This window comes from Cuculus canorus, chromosome 11 (genome assembly GCF_017976375.1).
Source record: "Cuculus canorus isolate bCucCan1 chromosome 11, bCucCan1.pri, whole genome shotgun sequence".
In the NCBI taxonomy this organism is placed as follows: Eukaryota; Metazoa; Chordata; class Aves; order Cuculiformes; family Cuculidae; genus Cuculus; species Cuculus canorus.
This window is the reverse complement of record NC_071411.1, coordinates 9,061,150-9,076,945: the sequence shown is the minus strand read 5'-3', so window position 1 is coordinate 9,076,945 and position 15,796 is coordinate 9,061,150. Positions and strand designations below refer to the sequence as shown.

At 66.1% G+C, this 15,796-nt stretch overlaps 3 protein-coding genes across 3 annotated transcripts; 2 read left to right on the top strand and 1 right to left on the bottom strand.

Moving 5' to 3' along the window:
* The first annotated feature begins 142 nt into the window (after positions 1–142).
* On the top strand, positions 143–4,406 carry WDR6 (WD repeat domain 6). Its single transcript, XM_054076868.1, has 6 exons — positions 143–308; positions 378–2,763; positions 3,109–3,204; positions 3,376–3,492; positions 3,681–3,799; positions 3,904–4,406. The coding sequence occupies exons 1-6, from the start codon at positions 143–145 to the stop codon at positions 4,392–4,394; spliced, it is 3,375 nt and encodes a 1,124-aa protein (XP_053932843.1). The 3' UTR covers positions 4,395–4,406.
* A 946-nt stretch (positions 4,407–5,352) lies between these two features.
* DALRD3 (DALR anticodon binding domain containing 3) lies at positions 5,353–11,273 on the bottom strand. The gene is given in 14 exon segments (XM_054076947.1): positions 5,353–5,490; positions 6,045–6,113; positions 6,337–6,450; positions 6,561–6,619; positions 6,727–6,850; positions 6,946–7,028; positions 7,359–7,417; positions 7,979–8,049; positions 8,373–8,495; positions 8,591–8,649; positions 8,903–9,183; positions 9,254–9,540; positions 9,728–9,906; positions 9,909–11,273. Coding segments are annotated over 14 exon segments (1,767 nt in total). The 5' UTR covers positions 10,048–11,273; the 3' UTR covers positions 5,353–5,370.
* Positions 11,274–12,591: 1,318 nt separating this feature from the next.
* Positions 12,592–15,699, top strand: NDUFAF3 (NADH:ubiquinone oxidoreductase complex assembly factor 3). The gene is made up of 5 exons (XM_054076836.1): positions 12,592–12,691; positions 12,858–13,050; positions 13,143–13,209; positions 13,806–13,906; positions 14,070–15,699. The coding sequence occupies exons 1-5, from the start codon at positions 12,639–12,641 to the stop codon at positions 14,163–14,165; spliced, it is 510 nt and encodes a 169-aa protein (XP_053932811.1). The 5' UTR covers positions 12,592–12,638; the 3' UTR covers positions 14,166–15,699.
* The last annotated feature ends 97 nt before the right edge of the window (positions 15,700–15,796 follow it).

The window sequence follows — 15,796 nt, the reverse complement described above, 5'->3', positions numbered from 1 at the left end:
GCGGCCCGGCCAATGGGCGGCGAGGGAGTTGCCTGGTGAGTGGGCGGGGTTCGGCCGGTGAGTGGCAAGCTGTGTGGCAGCTCAGCCAATGAGCAGCGCTCAGGTGGGTGCGGGGCTAGTGTCTCAGCCAATGAGCGGTGGGATGGGCGGGGCTAGAACCTCAGCCAATGAGAGGGGCGCGGGGGGCTCGGTCAACGCGCGGGGCGGGGCGCGACGCCCGGTGAATGAGTGGCGGGCGAAGATGGAGTCGGTGGCACTGGTGGCGCCGGTGACGGCGCTGGAGTTCGTAGGGGACGTGCTGCTGGCGGGTGAGCGCGGGGCCGGGCCGGGCGGGGCGGGGGGCGGCGCGGGGCCAGTGTCTGACGCGTGTCCCGCAGGCACGGGCCCGGAGGTGGCGGCGTTCCGGCTGAGCGGCGCGGGCCCGGCGGCGCGGCGGAGCGTGCTGCGTGAGGCCAGCGTGCAGGGGCTACGGGCGGAGCGCGGCGGGGCGGGCGCGGTGCGGGTGGCGGCGTTCGGCGGGCGCTGGCTGGCGGTGCTGTGGGTGCGGGCGGCGGGCGGCGGGGCGCGCCTGGCCGTGCTGGCGGCGCGGGCGCTGGGCGCGCGGGTGTGGGAGGCGCGCTGGGCGGCGGGTGGGCGGCTGGCGCTGGCGCTGGGCGGCGGGGCCGTGGCGCTCTACGAGTGGCGGGGCGGCGGGCGCTGGCTGCGCCGGGCGAGCTGCGGCGGGGCCGGGGTCGCGCTGCGCTGCGCCGCGCTGGCGGGGCCGTGCTGGGCGCGCCTGGCGCTGGCGGCCGGCACGGCGGCGGGGGCCGTGCTGGTGTGGCAGGCGGCGGCGCCCGCGGCCCCGCGCCGGCGGCTGACCGGGCACCGGGGCGCGGTGCTGGCGCTGCGCTGGGCGGCGGCGCGGGGGCTGCTCGCCTCCGCCTCCGAGGACCGCGGCGTGCGGCTCTGGGCGCTCGGTGACCTGCGCGACGACGAGGGCGGCCGGTGCCTGCTGGTGTGCTACGGGCACGGCTCGCGCGTGGCCGCCGTGGCGCTGCGGGGGCCGCGCCCCGTGAGCGCGGGCGAGGACGGCGCGTGCCTCGAGTGGGACGGCGGCGGCCACGTGCGGCGGGAGCGGCGCGGGCACCGCGGGGCCCTGCGCGCCCTGGCCCTGCGCCCCGCCGGGGGGCGGCTCGCCACGGGCGGCGACGACGGCGGCGTGCGGGTGTGGCGGGCGCGCGGCAGCGCGGCCCCGGCCCCCGCGGCGCTGCGGGCCCCGTGGCGGGTGCGGGCGGCGCTGCTGGCGGCGCCGCGGCGGGCGCTGGCGCTGGGCGAGGCGGGGGCGCTGGCAGCCTGCGAGGCGCCGGCGGGGCCTTGGGTGCCGGTGCTGCCCCCCGGGGCCGCCGGGCCCCGCGCGCTGCTGGCGGCCGCGCCGCTGTCCGGCGACGACGAGGCGCTGTGCGCGCTGGGCGACGGCGACGGGCGGCTGCTCCTCTTCGCCCTGGGCAGCCCCGGGGACGCAGCCGCGCTGAGGCCGTTCGAGGGCGCCGTGCGGGGGCTGAGCTGGGCCCCCCGACCCGGGCTGCCCCCCGCCGCCGCCGCGCTCCTGGCCTCGGGGCCCGGTGGGGAGATGCTCTGGTTCGATGTCACCCACCGGCCCGGGCGAGCTCCCCGCGTGCGGCTGATGGGGCGCTACCTGCTGCCCCCCTGCAAGCAGCGCTGGCACACCTGTGCCGCCTTCCTGCCCCGCGCCCCGCTCCTGCTCTGCGGGGACCGACGAGGCTCCCTGCTCCTCTTCCCGTGCCGCCGCTCCTCTGGGCAGGCTGCCGAGAGCACTGGCGCCGTCCAGGGCAGCGAGGAGGCTGGCCGCAGTGGCCAGGACAGTGAGGACGCTGATAACGAGTCACAGCCCTCTTGCTTGTTGGATAAAGAGGTTCTTCCCCTCGAGAGCCCGCTGTCCGTGCTCTTCGGGCTCCACGGGAAGACGGGGGTCACCTCGGTCACCTGCTACAGGGATTACATTTACAGTACTGGTCGGGATGGCGTCTACCGCCAGCTCCAGCTGCAGGGCACTCAGCTGGAGGTCCTGCGGAAGCACAGGCCCTGCAAAGGGCTGCAGTGGATCGAGGAGCTGCGCTTCACCCCAGACGGGGATCTGCTCGTGCTGGGCTTTCACGCTGACAACTTCGTGGTGTGGAGCAGCAGAACCGGCGAGAACATCCACTGCATCCCATGTGGCGGGGGACACCGCTCCTGGAGCTACTGCAGCAGCCCCGAGGCCGACGCCTTCGCCTTCGTCAAGTGCGGGGACGTGATGCTGTACTACCGCGAGGCCGTGCCCTGCGAGCAGCAGGTGCTTCTGGAGTCCCTGCACGGGCGGGAGATCGTCTGTGTGCGGCGCCTGGGGGCAGTGGAGGTGCCAGGCCACACTGCCCTGAATGTCTTCATCACCGGCAGCGAGGACACCACAGCCTGTGTCCTGGTGCTCAGTGAGCGCTCCCGAGCTGCCGTGCCCATCGCCCGGCTCAGTGACCACATCTCCAGTGTGAGGGCACTGGCGCTGGCTGGCAACGAGGACTGTGGTGATGGGAATTTGTCTGTACTGCTCTTCTCTGCGGGCGGCCGGGCGCAGATCGAGTGTTACCGGCTGCAGTGTGTGGGGGACCCAGCCTCTGAGAGTGCTGTGGACTGCCAGGTTGTCCACGTGGCTTCTCACCGGCTGGATGAGTACTGGGAGCGGAAGAAGAACAGACACAAGCTCGTCAAGATGGACCCGGAGACGAGGTGATGCTTGGGACCTGCCTGAGGCAGGGTTAGCGGTGACTGTAGCCCGGGAGGGTGCTGGGAACAGCGCTGGCCTCCCCTGGGGCACCCGCTCTGGGCAGCTGTAGGCTCAGCTGAGGCAGAAGCAGCTGGTGTGGCTTCATGCGCACGTCCCTGCTGTCTTGTGCCTGATGGCTGGGCTTCAAAGGGCTTTTTGGTTTATGGAAAGGCTCAGTCTTCCCTTGTGCTCCTCTGAGTGCTTGGAGCTGTGCCCCACACTGGGCTCAGGCTGCTCTGCTGAGCCACCTGCCTCCCTGGGGCTATAGTGTCACCAAGGCATTGGTGAGTGTTGTGTGTTTGCTGCAGGTACATGTCCCTCTCCGTCGTGCCCGGGACCAGCACCAAGAAGCTGCCAATGCCCTGGAAGTTCCTGGTTGCAGCCTGCAGTGACGGATCGGTCCGGTGAGGAGCCATCATGGGCCCTGGCAACGAGAATGGAGCTGGGGCTGGCGACAGGAGCAGAGCACGCTCTGCAGGGGTTGTGGCCAACCTTGAGCCAGGAACAGGAAGGTGTACGGTGGGAAATGGGGGCAGAGGTGCTGCCACAGCTCACTGCCCTCTGCTCCATCACAGGGTCTTTGGGCTCCTGGAGGCCACCCGGAAGCTGGTGCTGGTGGCGGAGTCATTTCACCACCAGCGCTGTGTGCTGAAGGTGGAGGCGTTCCTGCATGCACAGGCGGGAGAGGAGAGGTGAGCCCCGAACATTCTGCTGCAACCAACAGGGCGAAGTGTTCATCCTCACAGGGATGGCAGTTGGCAGCTCAGCAGGCAAAGGGAAGGGATAAATCAATCTGCAGAGGTTGTTCTGCCGCTTCCCTGGATCTTGGTGGAGACCTTTGGGGCTGCAGCCAGAGGCTCCCCTAAACCCTCCCTTCCAGGAGGCACCTCCTGTGCAGTGCAGCCACCGATGGCAGCATCGCCTTCTGGGACATCACCCACCCCATCGCAGATGCAGTGGATGCCCTGCACCAAGCAGAGGGAGAGGTGCAGCCCCTGGGTGGGTACAGCTGCCCGTGGCTCTGCTCTGCCCCCGGAGCGGGGCTCCTCTGCTCCCTCCGGCCAAGGTGAGCATCGCTCTCCTGACCAAGCCTGTTTTCCCAGCCCTGGGCTCCCCGCTGCTCACCATCATGGCCCACAGCTGCGGTGTGAACAGCCTCCACACCCACAAGACACCAGAGGGGCAGTACCTGGTGGCCAGCGGCAGCGACGACGGCTCCATCCACGTCTGCCTGCTGGAGGTGGCCGTAGGTGGGGGCGAGGCTGCAGCAGGGACCAGCCTGCGCGTCCTGCAGCGGGTGGCCAGGCCCTGCGCCCACGCTGCCCACGTGACGGGGATCCGGGTGCTGCGGCCAGACCTGCTGCTCTCTGCCTCTGTGGACCAGCGCCTGACACTGTGGCGGCGGCACCCAGACAGGCTGGATGAGCTCAGCACCACCTTTTTCCACGTGCCTGACCTTGCGGAGCTGGACTGCTGGGAGGAGGCGGAGGCCGGTGGGGAGCTGCAGTTCTGCTGCGTGCTCTGCGGGCAGGGCCTGGAGATGCTGCGCGGCACAGCTCCCCCGAAGCCCCCTCCACCAGAGCCTCCCCAGTAACGGGGCAGGTCTATGGCACACCCTGCTCCCCAGCTGCCTGGGGAGGACACCCTGCCTGTGGGCTCTGCCCGTCACCGCAGCCTGTCCCAGCCCACGTGCTGATGTGTCCCCTCCTCTGGGGACAGCACAGCCACAGCTGGAGGCCTTGCAGAAGGCAGCTGTGACCCTCTTCCACAAGCCTGTGGCTCCCTGGCCAGTAAGAGAGTGGGGTCATCAGCGCTCTGTGCACAGAGGTTCCTCCTCCCCGAGGGGTGAGGGACCCATGTCCAGGCTTCCAAGCCTCGGTCCCAAAGAGGAACCTGCTCAGGAGGATGCTGAGCGCCCTGCCCGGCCCTGGGCTTGAGGATGGCAGAAGGCCAAGCCCAGCTGGGCACTGGTGTGGCACGGGCAGGGGCAGCCTCCTGCTCCCTGGGACAGCCCTGGGGACTGTGCTGAAATGCAGGGGGACACTGATCCTTGGCAGCGTCACCCTGCAGGGCGAGAGCTGAGCAGGTTGGTCCAACTGGCACCACTGGAGCACAGGGAAGGACAAACAGCTGCACGGAACTGTCCAGCCAGGTGGAATAAGGTGTTGGGGCTGGTGAGACATACTCAGCATTTGTCCAGAAACAAATATATTGGACCCCAGTACTGGGATGTGGCCTAGGGCCCAGTCAGAGCCTTGAGTCTCAGGCACTCCTTGCCAGCATGGAGCAATCTTCAATAAACGGTTTTGAGGGAAGTGAAGTTGGCTTTGTGGTGCCTTGATTCCTAGTGCTGCCTCCCTCGGTGAATATCCAGCCCTGTCTGCAGGGTGCTACAGGCATCCTCCCATCTGCTGCTGTGGATGTGGCTGGTGCATCCATCTCCCATGCTGGGCAGACGCCCCCAGCTTGGAACGTGGGGGCAGTGGGAGGAAAAGCACCTGCCTGGGGCTCCCCTCATGGCCCATCATCTTGGTGCCTGTCACACCATGGCACAGCTCTGCAGCGGTGGCTCAGATCTGGCTGAGGGGAGGGAGGTGTAGAGTCGCCAGGGCACTGTGGAATATATCCCTCACTGCTCCCAGCAACCGGAGGCGGGCAAACATCTGGTCAAAGAGGTGAGGGAACGGCTCCTGCAGGGACAAAGGCAGTGACCTGGGGCTGGTGGTCCCGTTCCCCCTCCACAGGTGTCTCTGTACCCTGCGTGTGCATCCCTGCAGGGCTGTATCAAACCATTGTCACCACAAAGCCCTGCAACAGAGAAGTCTCTGGAGAGACATTAGAGCAACCTTCCACTACCTGAAGGGGCTACAAGAAAGATGGGGAGGGGCTGTTAACAAGGGCATGGAATGATAGGATGAGGGGAAACGGTTTTAAATTGGAAGGGGGAAGATTTATACTAGACATTAGGAAGAAATTCTTCATGATGAAGGTGGTGAGGTGCGGGCACAGGTTGCCCAGGGAAGCTGTAGCTGCCCCATCCCTGGGGGTGTTCAAGGCCAGGCTAGATGGGGCCTCTGAGCAGCCTGGTCTGGTGGGAGGTATCCCAGCCCATCACAGGGTGGTTGGAACTGGATAAGCTTTCAGGTCCCTCCCAACCCAAACCGTTCTATGAGTTCTATGAACTTCATTCCAGCCTTGGGGAGGACGCAGCGCTCCAGGAAATGGCCCACAACATCTGACTCACCCCCAGGACATGGACGCGGTTGTAGTAGGAGCTGAAATCCATGCTGAGCTGGATCAGGAACTTGCACACCTGCAAGACAGCGAGCTTCTGCTGGGATGGCAGGGTCTGGCCCTTCTTGGGCCCTTCTGCACCCCAGGCACAGCCGGAACAGCCCCGGGGTGTCGCAATCTTCCCTCGGCACTGCCCGTGTCACTCAGCACTGGGCAGCACCCTGACAGCGAGCATCAGAGCTTTGTGCTGGGCTGAGACTGGTAGAGTAGCAGCCATGGGGGCTACAGTGTGTGGCACTTACTGCCTCTGTGTTGGCTGTGATCTGGATCCCCTTGGCAGGAGTGGGCAGCCGTGCTGCCTGCTGCAAGACTTCAGGGAAAGGCAGGAGATAGTTGAAGAGCAGGAGCCATTCGCCCTGTGAAAGGATTATGTGTGTCAGAGAGGGCTGGGTCCTCCTGGGCCAGCAGCATCCGTCACTGGAGCTGAGGGTGCCCAGGTTCCCACATGCCCCTTCTCAGCACTCACCTCTTCCCGCAGGCAGGAGAAGTTCAGTTCCGACGCTGGTGGCAGAGGTGGGTACGTGCCTGGAAAGGAGTTGGGAGACTTCTTGTGCCCAGAGAAGTCCCTGTGGCTCCAGTCATGAGGAGCAGCCTAGGAGTGCTTATTGGGAGGGTCATGGGCTGGCACTCACCCCGCTCCACTGCGCGCTGGTAGGTGTCAAAGAGCGTGGCCAGCCGGGCACAGTTGTACATCACAAAGGCACCGCTCTTGGTTCCCTTTGTGGAGATGCTGCTGTCCCTCAGGTCCAGAGTGATCTGCAGGCAAGGAGAACGCTCAGTCTAGGCTGCTAAGCAGGGAGCCGCTCCACTGTTCCCTCGCCTACCTGTCTCTGCACAAACTGCTGCCCTACCTGACTCCGGTGTGCGGTGCTCAGCATCTCAAACCTGATGGCAGCCACCGTGAGGGTATCAATCACCTCAGTCCAGGCCTCATCTGCAGAGAACACAGGTGGCATCATGCACCACTTGCTCCATTGTCAAGCACTGTCACCCCAGCGCCCAGACAGGAACCCCTGGGGCCAGGTGGCTCCGGCGGAAGCTGGAGACCTGCACGCTCCCCCAGCCCTGACCTGATGCAGGTGCTGCTCGGTGCTGGTGCCCTGCGAACCAGAGCAGACACCTTCCCCCCAAGCCCTGGCTCCATCACGGCGGGGAGACGGAGCATCATGCAGGGGAAAGATCCACTGGCTGCAGGCTGGGAGGTGAGGGGGGAGACTCATGGGAGCCGTGGAGATGGGGATGGAGCCACAGAGCAAACCCTCACCTTGTGCAAGCTCCCCGTACTTCATCACAGAGGCTTCGTACATCTGGCGCTTTCGGAACCTGGAAGGAATACGGACACTCACAGCCACCACCCCTGGCCTGAGTTGGCTCCAGAGAGTGTTCCATGGCTTCCCCAGCCTTCGGGCTGCACAGGGCATTCCAGCTGCAGCAGCCACCCAGCCAAGTGAAAGCAGTACAAAGCCTCCAGGAGCCGGGTAGGGACAGCCACACCGTGGCCAGTTGGTGGAGAGGGCTGCGAGGAAGCTGCTGCACAGGGTATAACCTCTGCCTTTTGGCTGAGAAAGGGCCACCCCCGTGTCAGGGCCATCCATTAATGCACAAAAGCAGTGAGCTGGCACCCTGCTCCACTGCAATGCCTGGCTCCTGCCACTTCCTTTCCTCCCAGCAGCCCCTGGCAGCACTGCTGGAGGAGGTCACTGGGACCGGGGCTGTCCTCTTGAAACAGCCTTGGGGCCACGGAAAAGCAGAATGGAGGGACTGCACAAAACTCTGTTCACTGAATGCTGCAGCGTGGCTGCCTGAGTGCCCACAGGGCCGGGCAAAGCACAGGGAGCCTTGGCAGGCAAGCAGCACAGCAGGGGACTTGTTACACTGACGTACTGGAAGTACTGGTCTGCCCCAATTGGTGATGAGGGGTTTGTCACCTTCACTGGCCCACAGACAAGGTGCTTCTGAAAGAGAAAGGAGAGGTTGGTGCTGCGACCAAATACTTAGAAGCTCCACCAAAATGCAATGCAGGAGAAGCGGGCTAAAGATAGCCTTGTTCTAGCTGCCTCCCCGCAGTCTTGTCCTGCTCCTCCTTCTTCAGCACTGAAATCCCAAGGGCAGAGAGGCTGCTCCACAGATAGGGAAGAGCATGGAGGAGCTACCAACAGAAAGGGAAGCTTCACAAGGGGGCAAAGCTGGACCTCGGCATTCGCTATGGGGACTGGAGGAGACTGCGCATGCACAAAAATGCTGGAGGCCATAGTGAAGAGGGCTGGAGGTTCCTCACCTGTGAAGCTGTGTGGACTCCTGGATCCAAAATTCTCCAGAGCAGATCCAGCTGCTGCTGCTGGAATTGCTCCTCGCAGCTCACCACATGCACGATGCTGCAGCAGCTCCCTTGGCCTCCAGCCTGCAGCACAGCAGGGAGCTCTAATGCCATTGCATGACAGAAGGGAACGACATGGGGAAAGCGAGAGGAAGGCAGTTAACCACAGGGTTACTCACCGTGCACTGCAGAACAGCTTGCTGCAGCTCAGCCAGGGACCGCAGCTTCCCCTCTGTCACTGAAAGAAGGAAGGACACTGAGAGCAGAACACAAGGACTCGTGACAACCCCCGATCCTGCAACATTGGGTCTGCCCCAGGCTGCCTGTTTCTGGCTCCAACCAGACTAAAGAGGAATAAGAGGAGAAGGCAACTGGGATCTAAAAGCTCCTTATTTTCTGTGGAAAGAACTGGAAAAATGGAAATGGATCCATTTGCAGAAGATCGCCTCCCTGCTGTCACACTACAGCCACACTGTACATGTGAGCCTCACCAAGAAGGACATCTATGTTGGGGTCGTAGCCCACTAAGCCCTGCTGCTCCACGAAGCTTCGCAAGTGCACTTTACAGATGACATCCTCAGGCAGCGCGTCTGCACCGGGCCCCTGCTCGCAGGCTGTAGCACAGGGGGACTGGGCCAACGCTCGCTTCAAGGCCAAGACAGCATCATGGAGGGCTGCGTTGTTGCAGTTGGAGGGCCAGTCAACACGGAGCTGCCGCAGGACCTCCCAGTTGCCCTCCTCGGCGAGGGCCGGGACCAGGCAGATGCTGACCCTGCGAGAGAGGTGGGGGCTGGCAGCATCACACCAGACGGCGGGGCGGCAGGGCAAGGCGAGGCACTCACCCCTGGGCACGCAGCAGCTGGGCCAAGTGTTCAGCCAGCAGGAGCGAGCGAAGGTGGCACGGCCGCGGGGCGGTGGAGCGGCCCAGGGCCGGGCAGTGCAGCACCACGCTCCCTGCCTGCAGCCCCGCTGCAGCGTCTGGGCCGGGTGTGGGGCCCAGCAGGCGCCAGAATGCCTCGGGGCGTCGCACCTGCACCGCCAGCCCCGCTGGTGTCTCCTGGCAACTCCGCACTGCCAGCACTCCCGGGCCTGCCAGGGACATCACGGCCGCCACGACGCCAGCGGGGACCTGCGGGAAGGCGAGGGGTCACTGCACGTGACTCTGGCCCCGCCCCTCAACATAGACCCCGCCCCTTCAACAAAGACCCCCTCCGCATTGGCCCCGCCCCCTCATCACTAGCACCGCCCATTGAGCACTGGGGCCGCCTCAGGACCCCCTTTTGGTTCCGCCCCTCCCCGCAGGCCCCGCCTCGTACCTGCCCCTCGGGGAAGGCGGCGCTCAGCGCGGCGCGCGGCGCCAGGAAGTCTCGGTGCCGCAGATTGCGAGCGCTGCATTCCTTCACCCAGAGCGCGGCGGGCCGACCCAGTGCCCCGTTCAGCGCCCGCAGCGTCGACGCTACCCCCGGCCTCCCCTCACCAGTCTCCATTGGGGCTCACTCCGGCGCTTCCGTTGCTGTAGACCGGAAGTGACATCACGCTCCGCACCGGCGCGTTCGGCCGGCAGCCATGTTGGGCGCGGCGCGCGGCGCACCCGGACGGGCATCTTGTGCGCGTAGGACGGGGGCGGGGCGGCCATCTCGGGGGTAGCGGGCGCGGCGCCGCCGGCGGCGGCGGTGCGGGACCGCCATGATGGGAGTGGCGGAAAGGAGCGGGGCCATGTGCCTGGACACGGCCACCCCCGCGCGGTCTGGGCGGTGGACTGGTGTCATTCATCCCCGCAGCCGGCCCCGACCCGGGGATAGGGGCACGGGCCCCTCTGCCCCAGCCCTGTGTCCCCAGGCCGGCTCGGGGTGCGCTGAACCTCAGCAGCGGGGAGCGAATCCGGAGCTGGGCGCTCCCTCCCTGCCCGCGGGGCCCAAACCAGTTCCTCCAGGGCTGTGCAGCGGGGCGGGGGCAGATCCTGGCAGCGCGGCTGCGTGGGCTCTGCTGGGAACGCAGCAGCTCCTTCGGGGGCCCCACGGGCAACTTTAAATTGCCAGGGTTGTTGCCCGAGGCCGGTGTGAACCTGCAGCCCCGGGGCAGGAGGTGGCGGGGAGGCATGCGGGTCCCCCAGCAGGGCTGACTGCGCCATGGTGGGGTGCTCCCTGCACCACCCACAGCCAAGAGGTGATCTGAGAACCGCTGCTCACACCAGACCAACTGCTGACTGTCCATAGGGCAGGAGCCGCCCGGCACCCCTGCCCGGCCAGCCCGGGGGACACGTTGGCATGGGCTGGGGGCACAGACGGACCTTGTGTCGCTGCTGGGGTGGTCTCAGTTGGATCTGTCTTCATCTCCTGAGAGTTGTGGGTCCCTGCAGGCAGCCCAGGGGAGGCCTGGCAGCGCAGCAGCGCAGAGGAGGCTCTTGGAGATGCTGAAAGAGCTTTGGACAGACACGACATCCCCGATGGCTCTCTGGCTGCCTGCTCAGCGGGAGTGATCGTGTCATTTCAAAGCTGTCTCTCTCTGGGGGACAGATCCTGCCCTGGCACCACTCACCCTCTGATGGCACCAGGGAGGCTGCAGGGGGCTGGGGAGAGCCTGGCGTAGGCGGTAGCGGCAGGAAGCTCACGCAGCACCATGACCCACACCACCCCAGTGCAGGTGGCCACATCCGTGCCATGGCCGGCAGCCACGGCTGCCACTCAGCACACTCACCCCGATGGTTAAGTCGGTCCCCAAGAAGCAAGAGGATATTTTTAGCCATTGGTGGCACAACATGGCTAAAGAGCCCCAGGGACCAAGCCCCAGGGCTGGGTGCTGGTGATCCCAACACCCTCCTGCTCCCAGCAGGGCCCCCATGCACCGCCTCAGCCCCATGGAGCGGTTGGAGGGGGCAAGCGGCTCTCGCCCACTGTCCTGCTTAGCATGGGGTGGTGGCGGGCAGCAGAATGGGGGGCGCATGGCGTGAGGCGGGGGCGGGAGCGCGGGTAACGAAACCCCAGGGCAGCTGGGCACAGTGAGGACAGCTGCTTTTGGGATTCCGTTGCCCGTGCTGGCGCCGTGGAGGGTCAGGCGTGGGGGTCACTGCCACGCCACCCCAACTGTGGGGCGATCAGTGAGCCGAGGGAGGAGAGGGTGACTTACCACCGTGACCAGGCTGGTTGTGGCTGGGGGTGCAGGCAGAGGCTGGGGTTGTGCCGCAGGCTCCCCCCGCGCCGTGGGCTGGGTGCCAAGGGGAGGGCGGCGCAGCCGAGCCAAGAGGAAACGGCGCTGAACAAAGCCCCGGTGGGGCTGGATGGAGCATCTGGTGCCAGCCCAGCAGCCCCTGGTGGGGCCCAGAAACCCGAGCTGTCCCCAAGGGACAGCACCTGCGCCCGCCGGCAGCACCGCACGCTCTGTGCCGCCAGCACCCAGCGCGGAGGCCTTGGGCACCGCCATGGGGGAAGCGAAACCGCGTGGGGAATCCACTGGCTCCTTGTGGCGCTCACGTGGTGGTTGCTGAGGGGGACCCGAGACACTGCCATGGACTGAGGCTGCCCATCTGCGGCCGTGGCGATGCCCAACACCTGCCCACCCAGCATGGCACGGTGTCGGAAAAGGTCCCATCTCCAGTGCCTGGGAGCACCCCGGGAACCCTGCGGCGCTGGGGCTCGGGCTGGCCCTGAGTGGGTGGCACAGGGTGGGGGTCCCCAGCCCCAGGACACCCCCTGAGCCCCGCTCCCCTGCACTCCTGGCCCCACCGAGCCCAGCGAGGAGCAGCCTGCAGTGCCCGGGCAGGGTGGTGGCAGCAAGTGGGGCTCAGTCCCCGTCGCCCGCTGCACCCCAAAGCGGTGCAAGCAGAGGGGACCCTCCAGTCGCCCACTGCACCCCTGGGTTGGGTAGGGCAAGCCAAGGGAACCCCCAGTCGCCCGCTGCACCCTGAAACCGTGCAAGCAGAGGGGAACCCTGGTCGCCCGCTGCCCCCCGGGCGGGGCAAACACAGGGACCCCCGTTCCTCCGCTGCACACCCCGTCGGGGCAGGGCGAGCACAGGGACCCCCCTTCGCCCCCTGCCCCGGGAACCCCCCGCTCGCCGCTCACCTCCGGCCCCGCCCCCGCCGCCGCTTTCAGTTTCGCTCCGGGGGGGCGGGGCCGCTCCCGCCGGCGGGGGCAGCCCCGGGGACGCTGTCCTGGAGCGGGGGGGGGGGAGGGGGGGGCGGTACCGGCGGCGGCCGCCGGGGGCGCTCGGGGGGCCGCGGGCTCGGCCATGGCGGCGGTGCTGCGGGCGCTCGGTCCTGCCGTGCGGCAGGCGGCGGGCGGGTAGGGGCACCGGGAACGGGGAATACGGGCGGGAACGGGGGGGGACGGGCACCGGGGACGGGGGGATAGGGGCACCGAGAACGGGGGGAGGGGGTCGGGCACCGGGGACGGGGGAGGCCCGGAGGGGACCGAGCGTCCCCTGGACCCAGCGGTGCCGTCCCCGTAGGGCGCCGATCCGGTGGCACCGGCTGACGCCGGCGGATGACGAGCTGTACCAGCGCACCCGGGTGACGGTGCTGGAGCCGGAGTCGCCCAGCGCCGCGTTCATCGAGGGCTACAGCGGCCGCGGCTTCACCATCAGCGGCGACGTGGTGGTGGGACCGTGCGCCATCCTGCCCCGCGCCATCCTCCAGTGGAACGTGAGCGCCCGCCGCCCGCGCCCCGCCAGCCGTGTCCCCTCTCCCCGTGTCCCCTCTCCCCCCCTTACCCCACTCCCCTCGTGTCCGCCCAGGTCGGCTCCTACCGGGACATCTCTCACGAGAGCCTCTCGCTGTTCCGCCTGCTTGAGCCCCAGATCGGTACGGGGGCAGCTGGGGGGCAATGGGGAGCACAGCGGGGCAGGAGGGCAGCTGGAGGGGCACAAGGGGGTAAGGGGAGGCATGGAGGGGCGGGGGGGGCACAGCGGGGCTAGGGGTGCATGCTGGGGCAAGAGGGGCTCGGTGGAGCAGGAGGGACAGAGAAGGGCAGCTGGAGGGGCAGAGTGGGGCAAGGCGGGGCGTGGAGGGGCCGGGGGGTGCACAGTGGTTCTGGAAGGGGGGCACAGAGGGACAAGGAGTGGCTCAGCAGGGCAGGGGGGGTACAGCGGTGTGTGTGGGGTACAGTGGGGCTGGAGAAGGGCAAAGGGGCACAGTGGGACAAGGAGGGGCACAGGGGGGCACAGCGGAGCAGGGGGGATACAAGGGCGCAGGAGGATGCACAGCAGGACAAGAGGGGGCACAGCTGCGCAGCTGGATGGGCACAGCGGGGCAAGACGGGGCACAGCTGGGCGGGCTTTCCCCTCTCTGGGCTCCTGCGTGGCTGTCGGGGAGCTCTGATCCCTGCGGGGAGGACAGGTCTGGGCCGAGGCAGCCCAGCGTGACTCTGCTCTTGCCCTGCGGTCATGTCCTGCTCGCAGAGATCCTGGTGCTGGGCACAGGAGACAGGGTGGAGCGACTCCACCCCACCATCCTGAAGCAGATGCGGGAGTGCGGGATCGCTGTGGAGGTGCAGGACACGGTGAGGAGGGGTGGAAGAGGAAGGTGATAGCCACGGGAGTCTCCCCTGGGGCTCTGCCTGCCCAGAGACTCGGAGCAGAGACAGGCGGCAGAGAGGGGTGCTATGCCCTGTGGGAAGGGCTGGGTCAAAGGGTTGAGGCTTCACTCCCTTTTCTATTTCACAGCCAAATGCCTGCGCGACCTTCAACTTCCTTACGAGTGAAAAGCGTTTGGCAGCTGCTGGGCTCATCCCTCCGCAAGGCACCTACGTGGGGATGTAGGGCTGAGCAGCTCTTCCCTTGCCTGCCTGAAGCCCCCAGGCGTCACCACTCCTGGTGGAGAAACGCTTCAGACTAAACTGGGTGGTGGCTCTGCGCACAGGAGAGTGTTGTGAAATGCAAGGGCTCAGCTCTGCCTCGAAGTCCCTGGCTTCTCAGCGTCCTTGCCCGATCCGGGCTGGGGGCTGTGAAGCAGCACACGAGGCATGAGCACTGCCAGCAGCATCGCACCCACAGCCCTGCGGTTCTGCCTGGGTGGTGCCCAGTGCCTTGGCAGCAAGAACCCATCACCTTGAGGCAGGGTGGAAGCTGGTGGGGTGAGCTCTACGCCTCCAGGCACGTTTGGGGCTCTGCAAGGAAAATACTCCTAAATTGGAAGTACAAAGCAGTTGCGTGGTGGTTAATGGTTCTAACTGGGTGCTCAGGAGCTGGCCAGGCGGTGGGGCTGTGGCCGCAGCAGCTCCTGGGCAGCGTGTGTGGTGCCAGGGGTGCCGCCTGCCACAGACAGCATGCACGTCCCCACTGGCGCTGGCCTGACCTGGGCTCTCCTGTGGGGTTTGGTACGGCCTCGCAGCACCTGTGTCCCTTGCAAAGCCTCAAGCTGCAGTCGGTCCCTGGAGCTGCACCCCATCTCTCTGCAGGCTTGGCTCAAGCATGGGACACAGAGAGCGCTACCGTCCTGTCCCCGCTTTGCACTCGCTCGTGGTTGTGGGTGCTACCCCTTGCAGCCTCGTGCCCCAAACGCTGCCACCTCTGAGTGCCTGAGGAGCAAGGAGATGGGGCTGCCATCTCCCACCCTGGGTCAGGCACAGGATAGCTTTGCTTAACGAGTCAGCTATGTTAATGTTAGACACTGACGCAAGGATGCTGTAACTCAAGGCTCTGGTTTTAGCCTGTGGAAATCTAGTTTGACATCACCGTACTGCGGTGTGAGGGAGTTTTGTGTTTTTTTTCTTTCAGTCAGCATCAGCAACACAAAACACTGATGTAAACATGCACTTTTTGCAGGAGCAACGTTTGCACGTGTTGAGGGACGCATGACTACTACAGGTGTCACCTGGTGTAGGCACAGGTAATGTGGCCGAGCCAGAGAGGGCTGCACCAGCAAGTGCCAGCTCCTTTATGAGCCTGTGCCCTTCCATGTTCACTGACCACAGGGCTTTTGGCAAAGAAACTGCATGATACCCAGGTGGGTGAGCTGTGACACCCCAGGGACTGCAGCTGCTGGGGATGTGGGCACAGCACAGGATGGTGAGGGGACGAAACGAAAGGAAGGAGAGTGAGGATAAAGCGTGGCTGATGTGTGTAAGCAGCCGCAGCACAGAGCAGTTCCGGGGGGTGTGGGGGCAGGCGCACACGTGCAAGCACCTCCGTGCTTCTCCCTGCAGCCAGAGCATCCTGCCGCAGCCTGGCTGCTGGGGGGGTTGGCAGCTCCCAGCAGTTGCTAGTGGCCTGTGAAAGCCTCTTGCTTTCTTGCCCAACAGCCACTTGCTTTCTGCCCTCAGGAAGGGTTTTCTTTTCAAACACTCTGCATGGCATTATCTACACCCCTGTCTCTGGGCTGTACCCTCCCCATGCCCCCTCACACACAGTGTCCCTTCTGGGGCCACTGTCTGCTCGTGACAGGGCACAGG